The 22,546-nt window shown below is 36.5% G+C and overlaps 1 protein-coding gene across 2 annotated transcripts in view; it reads right to left on the bottom strand.

Moving 5' to 3' along the window:
- Window positions 1–3,322: 3,322 nt before the first annotated feature.
- The window catches only part of Ywhae (tyrosine 3-monooxygenase/tryptophan 5-monooxygenase activation protein epsilon), a 37,320-nt gene continuing 18,096 nt past the window's right edge, over window positions 3,323–22,546 (bottom strand). The window contains exons 2-7 of one of the 2 annotated variants that reach the window (XM_058580075.1): window positions 17,956–18,155; window positions 14,762–14,868; window positions 13,755–13,961; window positions 9,427–9,563; window positions 6,286–6,332; window positions 3,323–4,316 (exon numbers count right to left, since the gene is read on the bottom strand). In XM_058580075.1, coding sequence (XP_058436058.1) covers window positions 6,325–6,332; window positions 9,427–9,563; window positions 13,755–13,961; window positions 14,762–14,868; window positions 17,956–18,155 — 659 coding nt within the window. In that variant the 3' untranslated portion in view covers window positions 3,323–4,316; window positions 6,286–6,324. The remainder of the gene's footprint in view (window positions 4,317–6,285; window positions 6,333–9,426; window positions 9,564–13,754; window positions 13,962–14,761; window positions 14,869–17,955; window positions 18,156–22,546) is intronic. The other variant, XM_046446982.2, reaches the window with a different exon arrangement.

A 22,546-nucleotide genomic window follows, 5' to 3' on the forward strand; every position in this document is an offset into this window, starting at 1 on the left:
GAATTTTGAAAAAGAAAAGCTCAGGGGAGGTATGGTGGTACACACCCATAATCCCAGCATTTTAGGAGGCTGAGGCAGGAGGATCACAAGTTCAAAGCCAGCCTCAGCAACTTAGCAAGGTACCAAGACGCTGTATCTAAATAAAACAAATGGCTCAATGGTTGAACACAGGCTCTTTAGTCATTAGTCATACAAAAACTGAATCGTTATCTCCATTGCTTTGGGCAAGTTTTTTTCTCCTATTCAGCTTTCCTATCTGCAAACCAGAGGCAACATCTTTTTTTTTTTTGGCGGGGGGGGGGGGGGGGGGGGTTGCAGATGGTCACAATACCTTTATTTTTATGTGGTGCTGAGGACTGAACCCAGTGCCTCACACATGCTAGGTAAGCACTCTACCATTTAGCCACAACTGCAGCCCCTCATCTGATCATTTCTATGCTATGTGCTAGATTCCTACCTGGTACACAGCTGACATTCAATGTCAAAGTATTAGTTGTATCAATTACGAGCCTAGTAAAACTCAATGAAATTTTAGAAAAGATCGGATTTGATTTCCTGATTCAGGTTAGAACTGGGGATCACTTTTCTAAAGGTGCTTGCATAGGATCCCTTTAACAACCTAACAGTTATTAGTTTTCAAAACAAAAGGGGTCTTCTTCATCCCAATTCTTCAGTATGCTTGTCTACTATCCTAGAATCAGAACAGCTAACTTAAGAACTCTAAGGATCTTATAACAAGGTTGGCATGTCTGTGGAAATCAAGTTAAATTGTTGACTTATTCCACAAATTTCCCCATTCAACTCAGCAGTTGCCTATAATCCCAGCAGTTTGGGAGGCTGAGCCAGGAGGATCTCAAGTTCAAGGTGAGCCTCAGCAATTTAGGGAGGCCCTAAGCAACTGAGACCCCTGTCTCAAACAAGAGAGGAGGGCTGGGCCTGTAAGTCAGTGGTAGAGCACTTGCCTACCACATACGTGGCACTTGGGTTAATCTTCAGCAACACACACACACACACACACAAAATGAATGAATGAATGAATGAAGAAAGAAAGAAAGAAAGGCTGAATTCTTGGGGAAAAAAAAAAAGATACAAACAATCCCAGAGGCTCAGGAGGATAAGGTAGGAGGATCTCCAGTTCAAAGCCAACCTAGGCAACTTAGCAAGGCACTATGCAACTCAGTGAAACTGTCTCTAATAAAATATAAAAAGCAGTTAGGGATGTGGCTCAGTGGTTCAGCACCCCTGGGTTCAATCACAGTACCAAAAAACAAACAAAACCCCTCAAAGTTCTTTCTCATCTTCCTATAAGCAACAAAATATAACACTAGAAATCTGCTTTCCAAGCCACACATTTCACAACACAAGCAAGGATATCACTCATTTATTAGTACACCTACTATTTTAGAAAATTTCGGGGTTAAAACTTCATTTTAAGACAAAATACCACAGGACCTGTAATTAACACAAATTAGTTGCATTCAAGTTATGACGGTAAAGTTTTTACTTAAATGATCCTGAAAGATGACTAAATCAAGCACTGAAACTTCAAGGGAAACTCCCAAACTTTCCAGCCCACAATTCTAGGTCATGGGAGGGACCAGGCACTTTCTGCAGTCTTCCCTGGTTGCCTACCTTACAATTTTGATAGGGATCTAAACACCTGCTGGGTATGGTAGATCACACCTGTGGTCCCAGCTACTCAAAAGGCTTACTTGAGTTTTGAGTTCTAAACCACCCTGGATAACACAGTGAGACCCTACACAAAAATAAATAAAACAAACAAAAAAAAAAAACCTGTATCTACCTCCTCTTCCATGCATTATTACCTTTATTGGTTTCTTTCTCCATAACTAAAATTGCCACCTCTTAAAAATGCTAGAGGATTCCTCAGTTTGCTGACTACATAAAGGCTACACAGCCAACGAAATTAATCCTTTCACAAAGCAAACTCACTTGACAGGCCAACCCGACATATGAGTACATAAGAGACTCTTCTGTTAAAAACAAAAATTAAAATCACTAATTCTGTTTACTTGGTCCCTTTATGTCCATGAATCAGGCATTAGTTTCAGTGTGGAGACAGTCTACAAAACCTGCATGCTATGAATGGTTTTAAGAACTTGTAACAGAATTTTATGAATTCCTATTTTGGCCTTCAATGCAACGGTATCTGGCCATCTTGTGTTGGTAACAGAACAAATCAAACTGAAAACCTCCCAGGCTGCTCTAAATGGGTAGTAGAGAATGATTTGTATACCATTTGATGAGAAAAGCAATTCATAAAATGATATTTTCTAACTGCTGGCAGATGATTAAGATAAAAACTACTAGAATGTTACCCATCTTTTTACTATCCTAAATCCCTGCTACTAAGAATTGAGGCCTGGAGTATACTTATGTCAACGTGTCATTTTAGGAAAAAAAGTCAAATATGGTTAAGAAAACATGTACCAAATAAAAAATGTTTCCTAGGACACAGGAAAGCTAGAAATGCATCTTACAGATGCAAATACTCAAGCAGAAACTATTCCAAGGGTATTTACTGCAGTACCTTTCATAATAGCAAGGTTAGAAATTACTTGTCCAAAAGTAAACTTTAAAAATACAGTTCAGTGGGCTGGGGATGTGGCTCAAGCGGTAGCTTGCTCGCCTGGCATGCGTGCAGCCCGGGTTCGATCCTCAGCACCACATACATACAAAGATGTTGTGTCTGCCGAAAATAAATATTAAAAAATTTTTAAAAAAATACAGTTCAGGTGTACATCAATGTTAAAATGAAGAGATCTAACTGCCCAATGTAAAATGATCAATACAATGTAAACATCGATGCATAAACTACCTCTGTAAGAAACTACTTACGAGTCTTTCTGGTAAAGGATAACAGAAAATGAATTTTTTTCTTCACCTGCCACTGACTTTTTCAGGGAGGAGTATATAGTATATGTCAGCCCAATGAGAATTATTTTGGCACATTCAACCTTGTTTGGTTGTACACAACCCAAACTTCCATCATAGAAAATGACCGATAGTTACACCTTGTGTTAAATATTCATGTTGCACTTTAATGATCAACATACTGGGTGGCTAACTGGTTTGGAAGACAGGACATGTAATCAATTGACTTAAAAGATTATTTAGTGTTCTTCACAACCAGATTACAGGCAGTATTTCTTTTTCCAAAATATACATCTTTGGGTGACAGATAAATAATTTATGGAAGAAAAAAGGAGAAATCTTTTCACATTCAGGCAAATGTAATACTGTCAATGTGTTTGAACTACAGATTTTATTTTAGAAGTATAAAGGATGGAGGCGCAGTATATTTGGCATTTTTAATTTAGGTTTGTTTTATTTAAGTTTAATGTTAATTCCATGCTGTGTTTCAGTAAGAACAATACAGATTCTGTATCTGTGGCTCCAGTCAGATATCCAGTAGTACAAATTAGCTTCAAGTTACACATACTGAACAAAAGAGGTTGAGCGAGCGAAGGAGGGTAGGGGAGGCAGGGGAAAAGGGAAGGAGAAGAAACAAAGAATTGAACACGCATGCAGGCTTCTCCATACCACCTTCAATGCTAACCTGCTTCAGAGGGAGAGTAAAAAGTAGGCAAGAATGAGCAGCCACGGATTGTTGAACTGTTACCAGCACCACGCTTTTCAGCAACATTTCAGCACAATTTGAAACACTTTTTACAGCAAAACCATAACAACAAACCTCCCCCCAAACAACCTTTTAACCACCTCAAGCTAACACCCAATTAAGTTTAAACATTGGTATAAAATTCAAACAATTAGAAAAAGGAAAAAAAAAATGATACCACATATGCCTCTAAAGTGTGATCAATCTCTCTCTCAGATGCATCACCTAGAAGTCTAATGGCTTTCAAATATAATTTCCATTTCTAATGGTGATCTTGCCACTTCTGGCACGGAGACAATACAGTAATGCTGAAAAAGCCTCTATGCAGTCCTGTTAGTGTCTTAAAGAACCTAAAAGCTGGGACCAGTAAATCCACAGAAATTCACTCTTGCCTTTAAGAACTTTTGGAAACGGTTTAAAAAAAAAAGGGAAAAAAAAAAAAAAAAATCAAAACAAAACAAAAAATACGGAGGGGGGAAAAAAAACAGGGCAGGAACCTAAATTCTGAGACCAAATGTAAAAGTCAGATTTGGTGGTTCTCAGTGACAATGGGGAACTTCCAAGGGGTGGGACAGGGAGGAGTGGGGTGGTCAGAGATGGTTTCTCTTGTTGGCTTTTATGTCTCACTGATTTTCATCTTCCACATCCTGCAGCGCTTCTTTATTCTGCTCTTCACCTGTAAAGAAACACAATATTTCATGAAGCTATAATATTCATAAAGTTGTTGTTCCAAGTCAAAAGACACATATTTGATACCATCGGTATTGAACACAGACAGGCAAAGGACTTCTATCATCCTTGATACCTGAGTGATGTCTAAATTAAGAAGGGCTGCTAATCACGGTCCTGAAATAGTCAATAGTCATAAAAAAGAAATTGATGCACAAATCAATGATTTTATGTTTAAAAGAAGCTCTTAAAAGTACACAGCCAAAGTAACCATAGTCTTAAAATAATTTTCAAGCTTTTATGTATATCTTGGGTCAAAATACTCTTTCTCAATAACCTCACCCCTTTTAAACCAAGAGTATTTTGCTTTTTTTTTTTTTGGTGCAAAATCTAATTTACCCAGAAACTCAATTATCAGAAATGTCTCAAAAACTGAACTGAGTAATAAAATGCTCCAAAGGAGTTCTATGGTGTTTGGTGGGGGATATTCTGTTGTTGTAAATGAACACTTAACAATTTTTCTCTTGGCCAGATACATCAATCTATCATCAGATTCCTCACATCAGAGTGAAACAGCATGCTCAAAGTAAACCAGACCATTGAGGTTATTAAAGAAGGGCATTTGGACCAGTTTTCTCATGCTATTCTCTTCTTTTTGAACATGACAATTAGCCTGAGTTCAACTGCACCATGACATGCAACACAAAGCCAGTCTTATTCACTAGTGGAACATCTTCCTATTAATAAGCATTAAACAAATCAAGCATAATAAAGAAACATGCAGAGGCTTTTGCTTAATAATACAAGGAACAAACAGGTAAAATTACATTCTTTTGTACTTTAAACAAATCACTTATAACTTCTACAGAGTTACTAGTTTCAAACTAAATTTTCAAAAAAATCAATCAACCAGAGGTCAGGAGGCAGAGCTCAGAGGCAGAACATGTGCTTTTAACACATGCAAGGCTGAGTTTGAACCCCAGTATCACATAAAAATAAATTAAAAAAAACACACACACACACAATCTAAACACCTGAGGGTGGGGTCATGTTGGGAGTAGTTAGGATTGAACCCAGGACCCTGCACAAGCTAGGCAAGTATTTTATTAAATTACATCCTTTGGTCCTTTTGATTTTATTTATTTTGGGACAGGATGTCACTAAATTGCCCCAGCTGGCTTTGAACTTTGTGATCCATACCTCAGCTTCCCAAGTAGCTGGGATGTGTGCCACCACACAGAGTTAATATTTTTTAAATCAATCAAATGTTCAGATCACAACCTACTCATTCATAATGCTCGTTATTTAATTAGAATGGACAAATTAATACTGGATGTCTATAAATATTAAGTATTTATACTGAAAACATCTCAATCTTTTTAAAGACCTCTGTGATAAACAATAAGTGCTATTATAGTATTATGAGTTAAGTAACGGTAGTTTTCAAATCTCCTGTGATAAAAACATCTGGCTTGATAATGTGGCTCTCAAGTTACCTCAAGAACATCAAAACTTTTTGACTTGTAATACAGAAAAAAATATGCAAAGAAAAAAAAAAGAACTCAAAAGACACCCAGCTGTTCCCCCAAAGATTCATTCTACAAATTGTTCCTGTGTTCAAAATTCAGGAAACATCATGGGAGCATTCACATTTATTCTCATTTCTACAGAAATATATTGCCAATATAAGTTAACCCTAGGACACACTCTAATTACTCATAAGCAATCATTAGATTTGTCAAAAGTTCCAAATAACTTTGGCATATAAGTCCTACACATATATAAATCACATCATCGTGTAAGTCACACCCAACCAGACATAGGCAGGGGTAGCAGGCCGATGACGTCTTAGAAAGTTTAGCACCTTGAAATATAGAACAGGCAGTTTGTAAGCAACAAGATGATAAATATGCAGGCATGATTAGTGAAGAACCCAAACTGAAAGCAAAATTCACTGTGCCATGATAATGACTTACAAAGTAGAGTTTTTAGGAAAGGAAGAGTTGGATTTTCCTTTAGGAATCTATATTGCAAGGAGAGAGGGAGGGAGACAATCATATGAAAGCAACATTACAAGAAAAATAAACCAAGAGAGCAGGACAAAGGAAAACATCAATGATACAAGGAGAGTCAGATTTTGATCTTTCACTTTGTATATACTGCCCTCTAAGAAATAATCTGTCCAATCCTTCCTTTTACTTCTAAGAAAATAATTTTCTTTTATAAAGTACACAGAAAAGTGACAGGTATTTCTGTGCCTATTCCTTCTAGATTTTGGAGGAACAGATAGCACACACATATTCTTTTGTATGAAACAGTCCTCTTAGAGAAAAGGACTGAAATCACCCCAAGAAGAAAGGGCAGTGATCCCTTTAAAGAACTATGTTCCAAAACACTGGGACAGACATTAACATACACTGTAGTAACAAGACATAAAAGCATGTAAGTAAACTGCATACATTTCTTCCTTTAGAAACGCTCAATTCAAATCCTTCATGACACTACTTTGTACAGCTAGAAATAAAGGAGAAAACCACCTAAATAATACTTATAAACTAAATGCAAGTAACATTCTGGAAAATCACGAATTTCATGATAATAATTCTATATTTAGTATGGAATCTATTACAAGTCACCTAAGAGAACATACAGTACTATACTTATTTTTTTAAGCAAAAGTGGTAAAAAAAATTTCCTAATGCCCTTAATAATTTAAGCTTACTACAATATTAACAATCTTTTTTTTATTGTTAATACTATCATGCTCCTTAACTATAAGCATTTTTAAACAAAAAATTTAATAACTAATACTGTTTTTACTAAATTTGATCAACTGTTCAAATTATAGACTGAATAAGGAACTGAAACAACTAAATTTCTCCAGATTAAAAATAACTTTCACTCTCTGATTTCTGATCATTATATGAGCTCCTTCCCCTCTGCCATACTCTTCTGCCATGATGTTCAGCCTCACCTTGAGCCCAGTCTGCTTTCTATGGATTGAGACGTCTGAAACCATAAGCCCCCAAATAAAACTCTCCCTCCTCTATAGTTGTTCTGGTTTCATCTCAGAGGGAAAAAAGCTAAATAAAACAGAAGTTGGTACCAGCAGTGGGGATTATTGTTGACAAACCTGACCATGTGGGTTCACAACTTCTGGAACTTTTTGGAATTGGTTGGAGAAATTTTGAAATGTGTAGCAGTGCAAGTTGGCTATTCCAGTGGGAGCTCAGAAGACCAGAATGCCAACAGGACCATGGACAGTGAAAACAGGGCTCAAGGGGGTTTAGAGGAAGGGGAGAACACTAAAACTAACTTTCAGATTAAAGAAAAACCTATGCTAAAATATCACAAGAAATCTTTGTACAAAAATCTTTCCTATCATGAAAATAGTATAAAGAAGATATTCCAATTTTAAGATGGTCCACTTCAAAAAACCATACAATAACCCTAACCCTAACAATTTAAGTTCTGTATAAAAATGGAATGATGACATATAGTCTACTTTGACTAATCAACTCTCAATTATCTGTGAGAATGAGCTATAGGTGTATTAGAGAATATAAATTTAATTTATATTTAATTGGAAAATCTAGCAACTTAGATACTGTAAGGTCTGGCATCAAGTGTCTTTAAAAAGGCATTTCAACGCAGGTCACCTCTGTTACTTTCAGCCTTAAAAACATGTCCCGAGGTTGGAGGAGTAGAGTTTACTTAAAGGAAAGCAGCAGTTGTTCCTGCTTACCAAACTCTCCACATGCTTTCCTTTTCATTTTGCTTTCCCTTTTATTCCCTCAAAGAGGCACAGAAATACTAATTCACCAAGCTGCGGGCGACTGGCCATTCTTTCTAACAGTTATTGTCAAAAAACCATAGAATTTTAAAGCTAGAAGGAACCTGAAGTCATTGTAGTTTAGATATGGGAAACTAGTTTTGTGTTCCAAAGAACTAATAGTGGTTTTCTGAAGTTTTGTTTGGAAAAGCACCCTTGGCTTCCTCTGAATTTGTTCTAGTCAGTTACATTTCAAATCTTATTAATTCAGACCTAGTCAAACATATGAATACTTCATAAACACATGAGCTTTAGAATTTAGAAGCTAAACCACCTCATTCTCATGTTAGTACCATAACCTAAGTCAGAAATTTAATTCAATCTTTGGAGAGTAAACAAACTGACAACATATATATATATATATATATACCCCAATACATAAGTATATTTCAGACATCACAGCATGTGGGTTTAGCCAACAGAGGATATAGCCATCCTCAAGCAACATAACATATACTTCAATTTGGATACTTTAGAAACTGCAGCTAAAACTGTCAACACACTTTCTGTTCTAACCCTTTACCACCATCACCAGCAACCATACAACTATCTCATAATGGTCATATCACACTGTCCTCTCTCCAGCCCACCTTCAATAGGGGGATAGGGTTGTAACACAGTGGTAGAGCATGAGTTTAATTGCCAGCAAAATAAACATTACAAGTTTGGATCTCCACATTTAAAGTAAAGATTTGTACACATTCCCTCAATCGCAATTAAATTTTATAAAACACTCTTAGTAACTGTGTGGAACTGAAAACCTTTCCAAGTATAACTCCATCAGACCCCTTAAATAAATACCCAAGGACAAAACATTTCATTTCTCTACAGACTTCAGGAGGAAAATTAGTCCCTTTTTAGATGAAAGATTTCCAAACAAAGGTACATCAAAAATAGCTACCAATATCATCAAGTTTGAAATACAATTAACTTCTACCTCCCCAAACTGAATCTGAGAAGATGAAATTGTTTGCTCTCCCATCCCTCTTTTCCTCAGCCTTCAAAGAACTGTGAAAGAGGTAAACTAAGTTTAACAAAACATTTTTAATTAGAGGCAAAACTCTAAAATCTTTAAATATTAACATAAGATCCCCCTATTCTAAATATGTCTTTTATCTCTATGCTTTTCTTTGGTACCATTTCCTATGAAGGCAGTAATTGATATTTGGTAGCAGACAGGCCCTGAATTTATGTTGTATTTTAATGTTAAAAAAACAAGAAATTTTAAAAATGAGTAAAATGATCCAGCAACTCAGATACAATTAACTACAGAAAGTTTACTTACCATCACCCTGCATGTCTGAAGTCCATAGTGTCAGGTTATCACGTAACAACTGCATGATAAGTGTAGAGTCCTTATAGCTTTCTTCACTCAGTGTATCCAGTTCTGCAATTGCATCATCAAAAGCTGCTTTTGCCAACCTAAAATTAAATAAATGTATTACAAAAATTAACAGTGCAAAAATAATGAGATATCAATCTTACCCTTCCAGTTGAATAATGGTAACAATGATTTTTTAAAAAGAATTATTTGGGGGGCTAGGGTTGTGGCCCAGCAGTAGAGCTCTCGCCTAGCATGCTCGAGGTGATGGGTTTGATCCTCAGCACCACCTAAATGAAGAGGTGGAGTTCTGATACATACTATAACACGAATGGATGTTGAAAACATTATTTTAAAAAAGAATTAATTTGGAATAAATATATTTTGAGCACTACTTTTTACTATGCTTTCTGCAAGCATCTTACCACTGGCTACAATATACAGACCTAATTCTATATAGGCTAACAACATGTACAAATTCCAAGGGAAACCACCATCAAAATATATGCAAAATAATAAAAGCATTTTTGCAAGTTCTAGTTAATGGTTCAATTACTTAAGTTTTATAGCAAAAGAAAGTCTCAAGACAATACCCAGGAACTTGGTAGTAAAGCTGTACACTAGCATAAAAGGAACTTTAGGCTTAATGTTTTCCTAGTAAAACACACACACACACACACACACACAAATCACTTCTAAAAGTTAAATTTAATTGCTCTCTCCATTCCTTATTCTTTAAATCACTTCCATTGAAAAGAGGGGTAAAAAAGGATTTTTACTGCTATAATATTATGAAAACTTTTTTAAGACAAAAACTTTTATAAAATAAATAAATAGGAAGCTGAGGGTGGAAGCGTATGCCTGTGATTCTACTAACTCCAGAGGGTGACGCAGCAGATCACAAGTTCAAGGCCAGCCTCAGCAACTTAGGGGAACTGTTCTCAAAAAATAAAAAGGACTGAAGAGTGTAGCTCAGTGGTAGAGTACCACTGGATTCAATCACCAATATCACACAAAAAAGTGAGGAAGCCAGGCAGGATGACACATGCCTCTAATTCCAGTGACTGGAGAAACTGGGGCAGTAAGATCACAAGTTTTAGACCAGCCTCAGTAATTTATTGAGGCCTTAACCAATTTAATGAGACTCTGTCTCATTAGGACTGAGTCCTTAGGACTGAGGACTAAGCTCAGTGGTACAATGCCCCTGGGTTCAAGAACAAAAAAGTGGGAGAGGCTGTGGTAGAATAACTACCATATATGAGGTTGTGTGTGTTCTCCAGCACCACCACCAATAATAAAATTTCCTATGACAAAAAAAGAAAAGACTTTACAATTTGTAATATAACAAAACTATTCTTGGGCTGGGGATGTGGCTCAAGTGGTAGCGCGCTTGTCTGGCATGCGTGCGGCCCGGATTCGATCCTCAGCACCACATACAAATAAAGATGTGTCCGCCGAAAACTAAAAAAATAAATATTAAAAAAATTCTCTCAAAAAATAAATAAATAAATAAATAGATAAAACCTTTAAAAAAAAACTATTCTTAAAATGCATGCAAAGAGGCTAACAAAAATCAGCTATAAACAACAGAAGTGAGCCCAGGAGAAAACTGTCATATACATAACTGTCAGTTAACTTCATAAATTAGGGTGCGAAAATATTTCAACAACAAAAAGCAACTTCAACAAAACGTTATTAAGAAAACTAGATATTCACATGCATGACAATGAACTCTTGCATTATTACAAAAATTTTTCAATTAACTAAACAAAAAAAAAGGATCAAAGGGCTGGGGATTAACAAGAATACTTGCCTGGTACACATTAAGGCCCTGAGTTGGACCACCAGCAGTAGCACAAGTATGTATACACACACACACACACACACACACACACACACACACCAAAGACCTAGAAACTTACAATCTAAAACTATGAAATGCTGGAAGAGAAAAAACCAAAACAGGATAAAAACATTCATGGCACTGGATCTGAACATGCCTTTTTTTTGGTGGGCAAGAGTGCGGACAGTACTGGGAATTAAACACCAGGGCACTTAACCACTGAACCACAGCCCCAGAACTTTTCATTTTGAGAAAGGGTCTTGCTAAGGTACTGAGGATTGGCTTAGAACTTTGCATTCCTCCTGGCTCAGCCTCAATAGTCACTGGGATTACAGACATGCGCCACCATACTTGGTGGATTTTTTTTTTTTAGTGCTGGGGATTGAACCCAGGGCCTTGTGCATGCAAGGCAAGCACTTTACCAACTGAGCTGTATCACCAGCCCTGGATTTTATTTTCTTACATGACAAAGCATGGGAATTTTTTCAAAAATTGATAAATTTGATTTCATCAGATTAAAAACATTTACACATCAAAAAGTAGTATCAAGCTGGGCACAATGGTACAAAAGTATAATTCTACCTACATAATAAACTAAAGCAGAGAGATTCTTTTTTTTTTCTTTTTTTAGTTGTAGATGGACACAATATCTTTATTTTATTTATTTTTATGTGGTGCTTAGGATCAAACCCAGTGCCTCACATATGCAAGGCAAGTGTTCTACCACTCAACTACAACCCCAGCCCAAAGCAGAGGGATTCTTAAGTTGAAGCCAGCATGGACACCTTAGGGAGACCCTGTCTCAACAAATAAAAAATTTTAAAAAGCCAGGGTATAGTTCAACGTTAGATAGAGCACTTTAAGTCCAAAATTCATAGTACCAAGACAATAAAAGTAAAATAAAAAAAACAGCAGATGTTAGTAAAAACATGGAAAAAATAGAACTCTCAAATTTTGCTGATGGGAATGTAAAATGATTCACTTCTGTAGAAGAGGTCGGACTCCTCAAAAAGTTGAAGCAAAATTACCATGCCCATCAATTCTACTTCTAGGGAGGATTAAAAACAGGGATTCAAACAGATACTTGGTATACTGATGATGATAGCATTATTTAAAAAGACAAAAACCAAAAAACAAAACACAACTAGTCATCAAAAAATAAACTAAATGTGTTATAAATGGAACATTCAGCCACAAAAAGGACTTCAGGGGTACCCTTCAAACCCCTGAAGTCCTTTGTAGCTCAGTGGTAAAGCACCTGCCCAGCATGCCCAAAGCCCTGGCTTCAAAGAAAACAGAGGACTTTAGTAGAGATACATGCTATAATGTGAATAAATCTTGAAAATATGCTTATAAAATAAGCCATACAGAAAAGAACAAATATTATGATTCTATGTATAGGAGGTACCTAGAACAGGCAAATTCAGAAGCAGAAAATAAAACAGATAGGTGTGTAGTATACACCTATAATCCCTGCTACTCAGGAGGCTGAAACAGGAGGATAACCAAGTTCAAGGCAAGCCTGGGCAATTGGAACTGGGTTAGAGGAAAAACTGGAGCAGAGTGCTGATGAAAAGTCTTGAAACAGAAAGTCAGTTACACAACACTGTGGCTATACTTAATGTCACTGAATCCTACACTTAAAAATGGTTATAAATTATAAAAACTCATGTGATGTGTACTTAACCACAATTTTTTGAAATCTATCTATATTAATCAAAAACACTAAAATTTGTATCTACAATATCAAAAACTAGGAACAACCTAAAGTAAAAACAAGAGAATAGGTTACATTAATGACATTGAAAATTGTTTTTATTAAGACAAAAAATAGGGGCTGGGGATGTGGCTAAAGCGGTAGCGCGCTCGCCTGGCATGCATGCGGCCCGGGTTCTATCCTCAGCACCACATACAGACAAAGATGCTGTGTCCTCCAAATACTAAAAAATAAATATTAAAATTCTCTCTCGCTCCCTCTCTCTCTAAAAAAAAAAAAAAAAAAGACAAAAAATACTAGTAATATATTCACTAAGAGAATAATAATTCCTTCCCAGAGGTGCTGGGAATCAAACTCCAGGCCTTATGTCTGCTAGACAAGTGCCCTACACCCCCAATCCCAGAAAATAACTAATTAAAAGCATGCCCATAAAGAATAAAAGGTGACATACAAAAATTAATTTTATTATGGTAGTTCCTCATTCCTTTCCCACATACATTATGTTAAAATCTTTTGAATCTAAAATTCAGATCTACAGAACTGAAACAATCAACACAATGATTATTAACTGCTATGTGTCTGTCTGTTACCCCAACAGTTTCAGCAAGAACCAAAAGAATTCATGTGACTGAGACTACAAAGATGGTTCCAATGAACAAAACAAGTAACTATCTCTTCCTCCAGAACCTTTTCACTTCACATTGAGAGCTTCTGTTCTCCTCCATGACTTACCTGCAGGCACGGTCAGGGGAATTAAGAATTTCATAGTAGAATACGGAAAAATTGAGAGCAAGACCTAAACGAATGGGGTGCGTTGGTGGAAGTTCTGTCATTGCAATATCACTAGCAGCTTTATAAGCCACTAGGCTGTTCTCTGCAGCCTCCTTCCTGTCATTTCCTGTGGCAAATTCAGCCAGATACCTGTGGTAGTCCCCTTTCCTACAACAAAACAAAACCAAAATTAGGAATGCATTTGAAATAGAAAAACTTTAAAATTTTTATAATATATAAAATAAAATATATAGCAAAAAAAAAAAAAGGATTTAAAAACCCAGGAATGAGGAACTAGAGATTTGTCTCCTTGATCATGAAATAAATGCTTCTTTTTCCCCCAATGTGGTTCTGGGTTTGCACTAAGACCTTGAGCATGTGTTCTACTATTGACATCCCCAGCCCTCAAAAATGTTTCTATATAATGGTTAAAACTGCACCATGGGCTGGGCGTGGTGGACCCTACATATAATCCCAGCTACTCAGGAGGCTGAAGCAGAAGGATAGCAGGTTTGGAGCCAGTCTAAGCAATTTAGTAAGACTCCATCTTAAAATAAAGGGCTGGGGATACAGCTCAGTGCTACAGCACTTGACTTGCATGTGAGACATCCCCCCACACACATTTGATTCCTGTACTACAGGGGTGTGTGGGGGGGTGTGGATGGATGGTTAGATAGTGAAGTGTAAGCTGTAGATGGTAGAAGAAACCCAAAGCAAAAGAAGGTAAATAAAGCAAAAGCCAATATATTTTTTATAATAGACTGATCATCTTAAAATCAATTCTCTAATAGCAGTGAAATCTGCAAATGAATATCAAGCTATTTAAGTTTTAAGAATCACTCCTCCCATATAACCTTCTAACATTAAATAACTCATTAAAATAAAAGCTGAAAACCTATGTAGAAAAAATGTCATGATTCTAAGGCCAACTTTTAATCTTACATTTTCCCTTCTAATATGGAACCTACATTTTATAATAGAAAACCTTGGACTCGCCAGTGTTAGCTGCTGGAATGAGGTGTTTGTCCAGTACATCCAGAATGTCACAACAGATTAACTTTAGCTCGGTCTCAACCTGTAAGGGTGGGGGGAAAAAAAAATCAGATTAAGTCTAGAAATTCTATAAAGTATTACACATTTGACCACCTACCTCTGGCTTTAAGAAAGGAAAATCTAGGGCTGGGGATGTGGCTCAAGCGGTAGCGCGCTCGCCTGGCATGCGTGCGGCCCGGGTTCGATCCTCAGCACCACGTACAAACAAAGATGTTGTGTCCGCCGATAATTAAAAAATAAATATTAAAATTCTCTCTCTCTCTCTCTCTTTAAAAAAAAAAAAAAAAAAGAAAAGAAAGGAAAATCTAGGCCGGGCATGGTGGCATATGCCTGTAATCCCGGCGCCTCAGGAGACTGAGGCAGGAGGATCACAAGTTCAAAGCCAGCCTCAGCAAAAGCAAGATGCTAAGTAACTCAGTTGAGACCCTGTCTCTACATAAAATACAAAAAAATAGGGCTGGGGATGTGGCTCAGTGGTTGAGTGTCCCTGAGTTCAATCCCCAGTACCAAAAAAAAAAAAAGGGAAAGTCTAGTATAAAATAGAACACACACCCCTCTCTTAAACCTCCTCCTTTCTTGACCCAAAATTACAGAAAGACTGTCTCCAGATTATTAACTGTAACTTTTCCCCTCTGAATGCTATTCCTTAAGGGTGTACTTACACCACACCTCTCAGTTCAGCAACAGAATTGCCAGTAATAATGTAACACCCCTTGCTTTTAAATGCTGGGCATTTATGTGAACTATCAACTATTACCTCCATTTACAGAGGAAAAAGAGAAGATTCCTTACTTATCCTAAAGTCCAACAACAAAAACTCAAGTGGGCTGCAATTTGCCTCGTCCATCAAAACCTGGATTTAATTCCCCTAATATATGAACCCAGACAGGGTACAAAGAAAAAAAAAATCAACAGTTAGTTAGTTTATCTTCAATACTCACATTCCTAACTATATTCCAAGAACCAATCACTTTAGTGGAAGTGATTCACAAACAGTTATGGCACCAAAAATCTGCAGGCCAAAGTAAATACTGCCACTCATTTCTTATCAATTTATAATGCCAAAAATACACAGCACCCCCCCAAATATACATGATCATCTTGTCATCAATTTCCTATTAATTCTCAGTAATACTGTTAAACCTTTCTAGTTTGATCTCCTTTGCATTAATAAAGAATTCTCCCTCTTTCTCTTCTCCTAGTCTTGTCCTTAACCTAAGTAAAACTAGCTGTCTTCTGAATAAAGTACCTGCCTGATAATTTTCAAGTAGAGAATGTCCTAGGAGTATGAAGATTTCTAAGTTCTCTTAAATCTCGCCTATTGGATATGACTGCTTTTATTACTCCAAAGCAAATCTCCAGGCCCTTTCCCACATTCATGAAATATATATAGCCTACTTCTCCAATAACTGATACTGCACCAAGGTATTATCTTCCATGTTCCATTCAGCACAGCCTTTTTTTTTCTCCTGCTTGTGGTAATGTGGATTGAATCCAGGGATGCTCTACCACTGAGCTACAGCCTCAGCCCTTTTTGAGATACTATCTAAGTGATTGAGGTTGGCCTAGAACTTGCATTCCTCTTACTTCAACCTCTAGGAATAACTGGAATTAAAGGCATGCACCACCAAGCCCAGCATAAACAATTCATTGATCTCTATCTATGACCTTAACCTCAACTGTGTTGCTGTATCCTAAATTCTAATATTCCAACTCTTAGCCTATAACTTCTTCTTTTGCTTTTTAAACTCATTATTCCTATTTAGAGAGTGGGCAAACCTCCATTCTATTGATTTCATATTCTCCCAAGTTATCAGTTATTGTGCTCAATTCATACTTCCCTTCACTCATTAGACAAAATCCCACAACTAGCTCATAGCATTTTTCTTCATCATCTTTTCTCATTTCCTCAGCCCTCTGGTTCAAACTTGTCTACTGCCAACCCATATTATTTGTTTCACCATATTTGAGGGTGGGGGTAATGCCAATCCTAACTCACTACATTCTATGTTACCTCAGTATGTTATTTAACACTTAGAACCTGTTTTTGCCATCTATACATTGGGATAATATCTACCTTTTCAGGGTTATTTATTTATTTTGGTGACACTGAACCTAGGAACCTAGAGCGAACTAGCCAAATTTTTACCACCGATACATCCCAAGCCCCACCTTTATATGCATGTATAAACGAACATGATCTAAAATAACCTCATGAAACAATTCTTAATCCAAAACCCTCTGATAATTTCTACTGTTTAAAAAACAATAACTAGGGGCTGGGGTTGTGGCTCAGTGGTAGAGCACTCGCCTAGCAGGCACTAGGTCCTGGGTTCAATTCTCAGCACCTTATAAAAATAAATAAATAAAAACAAAGGTATTGTGTCCAATTACCACTAAAAAGTAAATATTTTTTAAAAATGACTAGAATAAGACTCCATATGGAGAGTGACAGTATGTTTTAAATTGTGTGGCACACAAGAGCCATACAAAATTGCCCCTAAATGTTGTCAATGATGTTTTAATACTTATTATAATAAAAGCAACAATTAAATTTGTTTTCTAGTTGTGCTCTGATCAAAACTATACACAGCCAGACACAGGGCACATGCTTGTAGTCCTGAAATACTCTGTAGCTGTAATTTCTAATTCAGGTGAATAAAAAGATGAATATTCAATGTGTGCTATAGGATGACCTAAAATATTCAATGTCTAAGGCCAAATTACTTACAGCCATAAGCCTGAGACTTAAGCCACTTTAAAAAAAAAAACAAAACACAAAAAACAAAAAAACAAGCCTCCTTTCTCTTGGAGAATTTTTTTTTTAAACTATAAACACAAAAGGCAAAGGTCAGGACACATTTAATCCCACACACTTACCAGAGGGCATGGGTCCTCCTGATCATGGACTGGAACCTCTAAAACTATGAGCCAAAATAACCTTTATATAATTTAATTACCTAAAATATTTTGTTACAGTAAAAGCAGCTGACTAATTCAAGTAAGACTCTCAATAGAAGAATGTACAAAATTCTACAAATTAACCCAACGTCAACTTCTACATGTAAGAAATAACAATCATTTTCCTTGAAAAATGCAACCATCTCACCATTTGCCGATATTCCCGAATCATTTTTAGTTTGTCTTCTCCTCCCTTGTTTTCTTCTTTCTGTTCAATGCTGCTGATTATTCTCCAAGAAGCTCTTCTAGCTCCAATCACATTTTTATATGCAACAGATAGGAGGTTTCTTTCTTCAACTGTCAGCTCCACATCCATCCCTGCTACTTTCTTCATTGATTCCACCATTTCTAAATGGGAGAAACAAAATCAGTCCACACAAACTTAAAAATCTTTGTTAATATCCCTTTCACAGTGCCCACTCCCTTCCCAAGTTAACAGAAAGCAAGAGCTAAAATATTTAACAAAAATAGGGGCTATGTGTATAGATCAACAGAAGAGCACATGGACCCTGGTTGATTGATCCTAGGATCAATCAACAGCACCTCCTTGATGGTAACAAAAAAGAAATTTTAACAAAAATAACCTCATAATCATAAAAACTAATGGGACAGAAGGACCAGGAAAAAGCCACCTATAATCTTATCTACTGAGACTGACTGAAGTCAATCTCAGTCAAGCTCAAAGTAAGCCTTGGCAACTTAGCAAGATCCTGTCTCCATAAATAATAATGATGATGATGATGATGATGATGATAAAATAATAATATACTGGGGATGTAGCTTAGTGGCAGAGCACACCTGGGTTCAATTCCTAGTGCTGTGGAAATAATAAAAAATTAGAAGAGGGCTGGGGATGTGGCTCAAGCGGTAGCGCGCTCGCCTGGCATGCGTGGGGCACTGGGTTTGATCCTCAGCACCACATAAAAATAAAGATGTTGGGTCCACCAAAAACTAAAAAATAAAGAATATTAAAAAATTCTCTCTCTCTCTCAAAAAAAAAAAAAAATTAGAAGAGCCAACAAGAGAATATAGAGCATAAGTTATATGGAATCAGGAAAACTTCATGCAATGTCTAGTATGATTTATATTATGATTTGGAGGCATCTCAAATTAAATAAGAATATACACCTATCCATTCTCCAGTCAAAGTAATCAGGCTGGCAGTTTGAGAAAAGGATTAAAAATTTACAGGCTCTAGCCAAGCACAGTAGCACACATCTGAAATCCCAACAACTGAAGGATGAAGCAGAAGGATCACCAAAGTTCGAGGTCCCAAGCAAATTAGCAAGACTCTGTCTCAAAAATAAACGGCGTAGGGTTGTGGCTCAGAGGTAGAACAGTTGCCTAGCATGCGTGAGGCACTGGGTTTAATCCTCAGCACCATATAAATATAAAGGTATTGTGTCCACCTTTAAATAAAAAAATATATAAAATAAGAGATCCGGGGATGTAGCTTGTAGGTAAAGTGCCTCTGAGCTCAATTCCCAGTACCCCATTAAAAAAAAAAAAGTTTACATGTTCTAAAACATGTTGCCTTACAAGTAACTACAAATTGAACTGTATTTCAAAAAAACCTACCAAAATCTCAAGAGGAAGGGGGGATTCATTCAAACAACAAAAGTATACTGAGCACATGAGTCACAAGTACAAACCTGTGATTGGGGTGGGGGTAGGGGATTTGAGTCAGGAGTACTTTACCACTGAAATATAATCCAATTCTTTTTTTCTTCCTTTTCTTTTAAGACAGGGTCTCACTAAGTCACTTAGAGCCTCACTAAATTGCTGAGGCTGCCCTCAAATTTGCAATCCTCCTTCCTCAGCCTCCTGAGTCACTGGGATTACAGTCATGTGTCATGGTACCCTGGCAAACTTTTGATGTTTCTAACCCTCCTTTTAGAAAAGCATAATCTACCTAAGAATTCATTCACTGGTAAATCGCTAATGGTTACTATCTGTTACCACTAGGTGGCAAGCAAAGAAAAGGGCCCAAATAATCTTTGGAATATCCCAATACTTAAAAAATATTACGAGAAAACAAAGAACCAAAAACAGCTCAATAATACAAAACAAATGTATTAACAACAAAAATGATGCTTTTAGAAAAGACTTAATGCCATCACTATCAAGTGGCTCTCCATGTTTACAGATTCAGAATTTTTGGTGATGAGACATAAAAATCTGTTTTTTTAACAAGCATATATTAATTCCTTAAGCATAAGGATACCTTAATAAATAGGTAAAATGACAGCACCTTCACTGTTTAACAGTATGGTAAAAATAAGGAAGTCTTCCAAATGTGCAACCCCAGGAAAATGCCTCAAAAACCATCCCTTCAGCCGGGCACAGTGGTGTATAAATTGTACTCCCAGTTGCTGGGGAGACTGAGACAGGAGGATTTTTTAGTTCAAAGCAGACTTTGAAACTTAGCAACTCAGTGAGATGTCTCTAATAAAATTTAAAAAGGGCTGGGGATGTGGCTCAGTAGTTAAGTGATCCTGGTTGAATCCCTGGTTCCCCCCCCCCCGCAAAAATCATCCCTTCAGAATACCAGAAAATAGAAGTATTAAGATGCAATAAAGCTCTTTAGAATACAGTTTAGCAGTTTGGCTTTTTTTTTTTTAAATAACCATTATGTGACCAAGCAATCACAGTTCTAAGTATTATCCACAAGAAAGGAAAACATTATCTTCATAAAGACTTTTGCATTATGTCAATAGCAATCTGATTCTCCTAACAGCAAAAATGTGAAAATAACTCAATGTGCATCAAGAAGTGAAATGAATAAACTGTGGTACACACCTATATCACAGATTAATTAAAACTGAAAGATAATTAAGGTAAATATCAAAAACACTTTTAAGTGAAAAAAGACATTGCATGATTCCATTTGAATCAAATTACTTAGTTAATTTATATTTGGTACTGGTAATTTAATCCAGGAGTGCTTCACCACCGAGCTACAACCCCAGCCCTTTTAATTTTTTGAGACAGGGCCTCACTAAGCTGCTGAAGTTAGAACTTGCAATCCTGCCTCAGCCACCCAAATTGTTGGGATTACAGGTGTGTGCCCAGCACGAAGACTAAGTTTGGAGGCAATGGAGTTCAGTTCAGTTCCACTCCGGCTTATTTTCAAAAAACAACAAATTAAACATACCTGAGAAAACCAGTAATTCAATTTTCCAAATTGGTACAAAGTATTAATAAAATAAAGTAACCCAGATATACCAGAAAGTATCATTATTTATTTTTTTATTGCAAGATTATGCATTATGTATGAAAAAAACTAAACACAACTATCTAATGATATAAAGTTTTACCAGTGATTTCTGGATACTATTCCAAATGATTAATCTAAATCTATTTTTCATTTTGCTGTGCATTACAAAATTTCAACATTTTTTGAGGGGGTGGTGTTAAGGACAGAACTCAGGGCCTTGTACAAACTGAGCAAGCCATAAAGCACTAAGCTACAGCCCTATCTATACCCAACAATGAACATTTAGTATTTTATAATACAAGGGAAAATGTATTTAAAAGTGATAAATCTACTATTCTAGATTCAACTATATAATTACCTTCATTAGTGACAAAACAATGCAAAGAGTACTATGTGGTAAAACTATAGAAACAGTAATTATCCCTTCATTAACTAACAGCTTTACTGAGATAAAACTTACATACTATAACCATTTACACATTTAGAGCACACAATTCAATGGTTTTTAGTATATTCATGTAATTCTACAACCATTACCTCACTTCTAAAAGAAAAACCCCAGAACAATTAGAAGTCATCATTTACCCCCAAATCCAACTACTAGGGGTGAGGAGAAAAATCAATCTATTTGGTTTCTATAAATCTGTATAACCTAGAACTGTGCATGTGGTATTTGGTGACTGGATTCTCTCACATTGCATATTTTCAAGGTTCATCCACACTGTATTAATACTTTACTTACCTATGTAAATATACCACATTTTATCTATCCATTCACCAGATAATAATATTTCCACTTTGCTATTATGGATAATGCTACAATAAACACTCATGTAAAACTTTTTGTGTGGATATATGACTTCAGTTGTCTTGAGTACATAACTAAGAGTATAATTAACTCTTTGTGGAACAATACACCAAATTGTTTTCTACAGGGGCTGTGCAATGTAGGAGGATTCTAAACTCCACATCCTCATCTACACTTGCACCCCACTCCCTTTTTAAAGTGATCATATTGTGTTTGAAATGGTATCTCACTGGTGTTTTGAGGGGAGGGGATTTGAACCAGGGCCTCAACCATGCTAGGTTAAGACCTCTACTACTGAGCTGCACCCCAAGTGTTGTTCTGATTTGCCCTTCCTTGATGGCAATAATGTGTTAAGCATTTTCATGTGCTTATTAGCCATTTGTGAACCTTCTTTTGGACAATGATAATTTAGACATTTTGCCTATTAGTTAATCTGTGTTACAGTTGCAGTGGCACACACCTATAACCCCAGTGAGAAGCTGAGGCAGCCTCAGCAAATTTATTCATTTGTTTTTTCGTTTTGGTACTGGGGACTAAGAGGAGCACTTTACCACTTAGTTACATCCCCAACCCTTGTTTTATTTTTTTATAAAGTCTCAATAAATCGCCAAAACTTCACCTTGAACTTGGCATTCTCCCGCCTCAGCCTCTTGAGGCGGGATCACAGGCATGTACCATCATACCCACCAAGTGTTTAGATCCTAACAAACTTTT

This window comes from Marmota monax, unplaced genomic scaffold, assembly GCF_021218885.2.
Source record: "Marmota monax isolate L192 unplaced genomic scaffold, Marmota_monax_Labrador192_F-V1.1 WCK01_AAM20220418_F8-fsc00138, whole genome shotgun sequence".
NCBI classification, from domain to species: Eukaryota; Metazoa; Chordata; class Mammalia; order Rodentia; family Sciuridae; genus Marmota; species Marmota monax.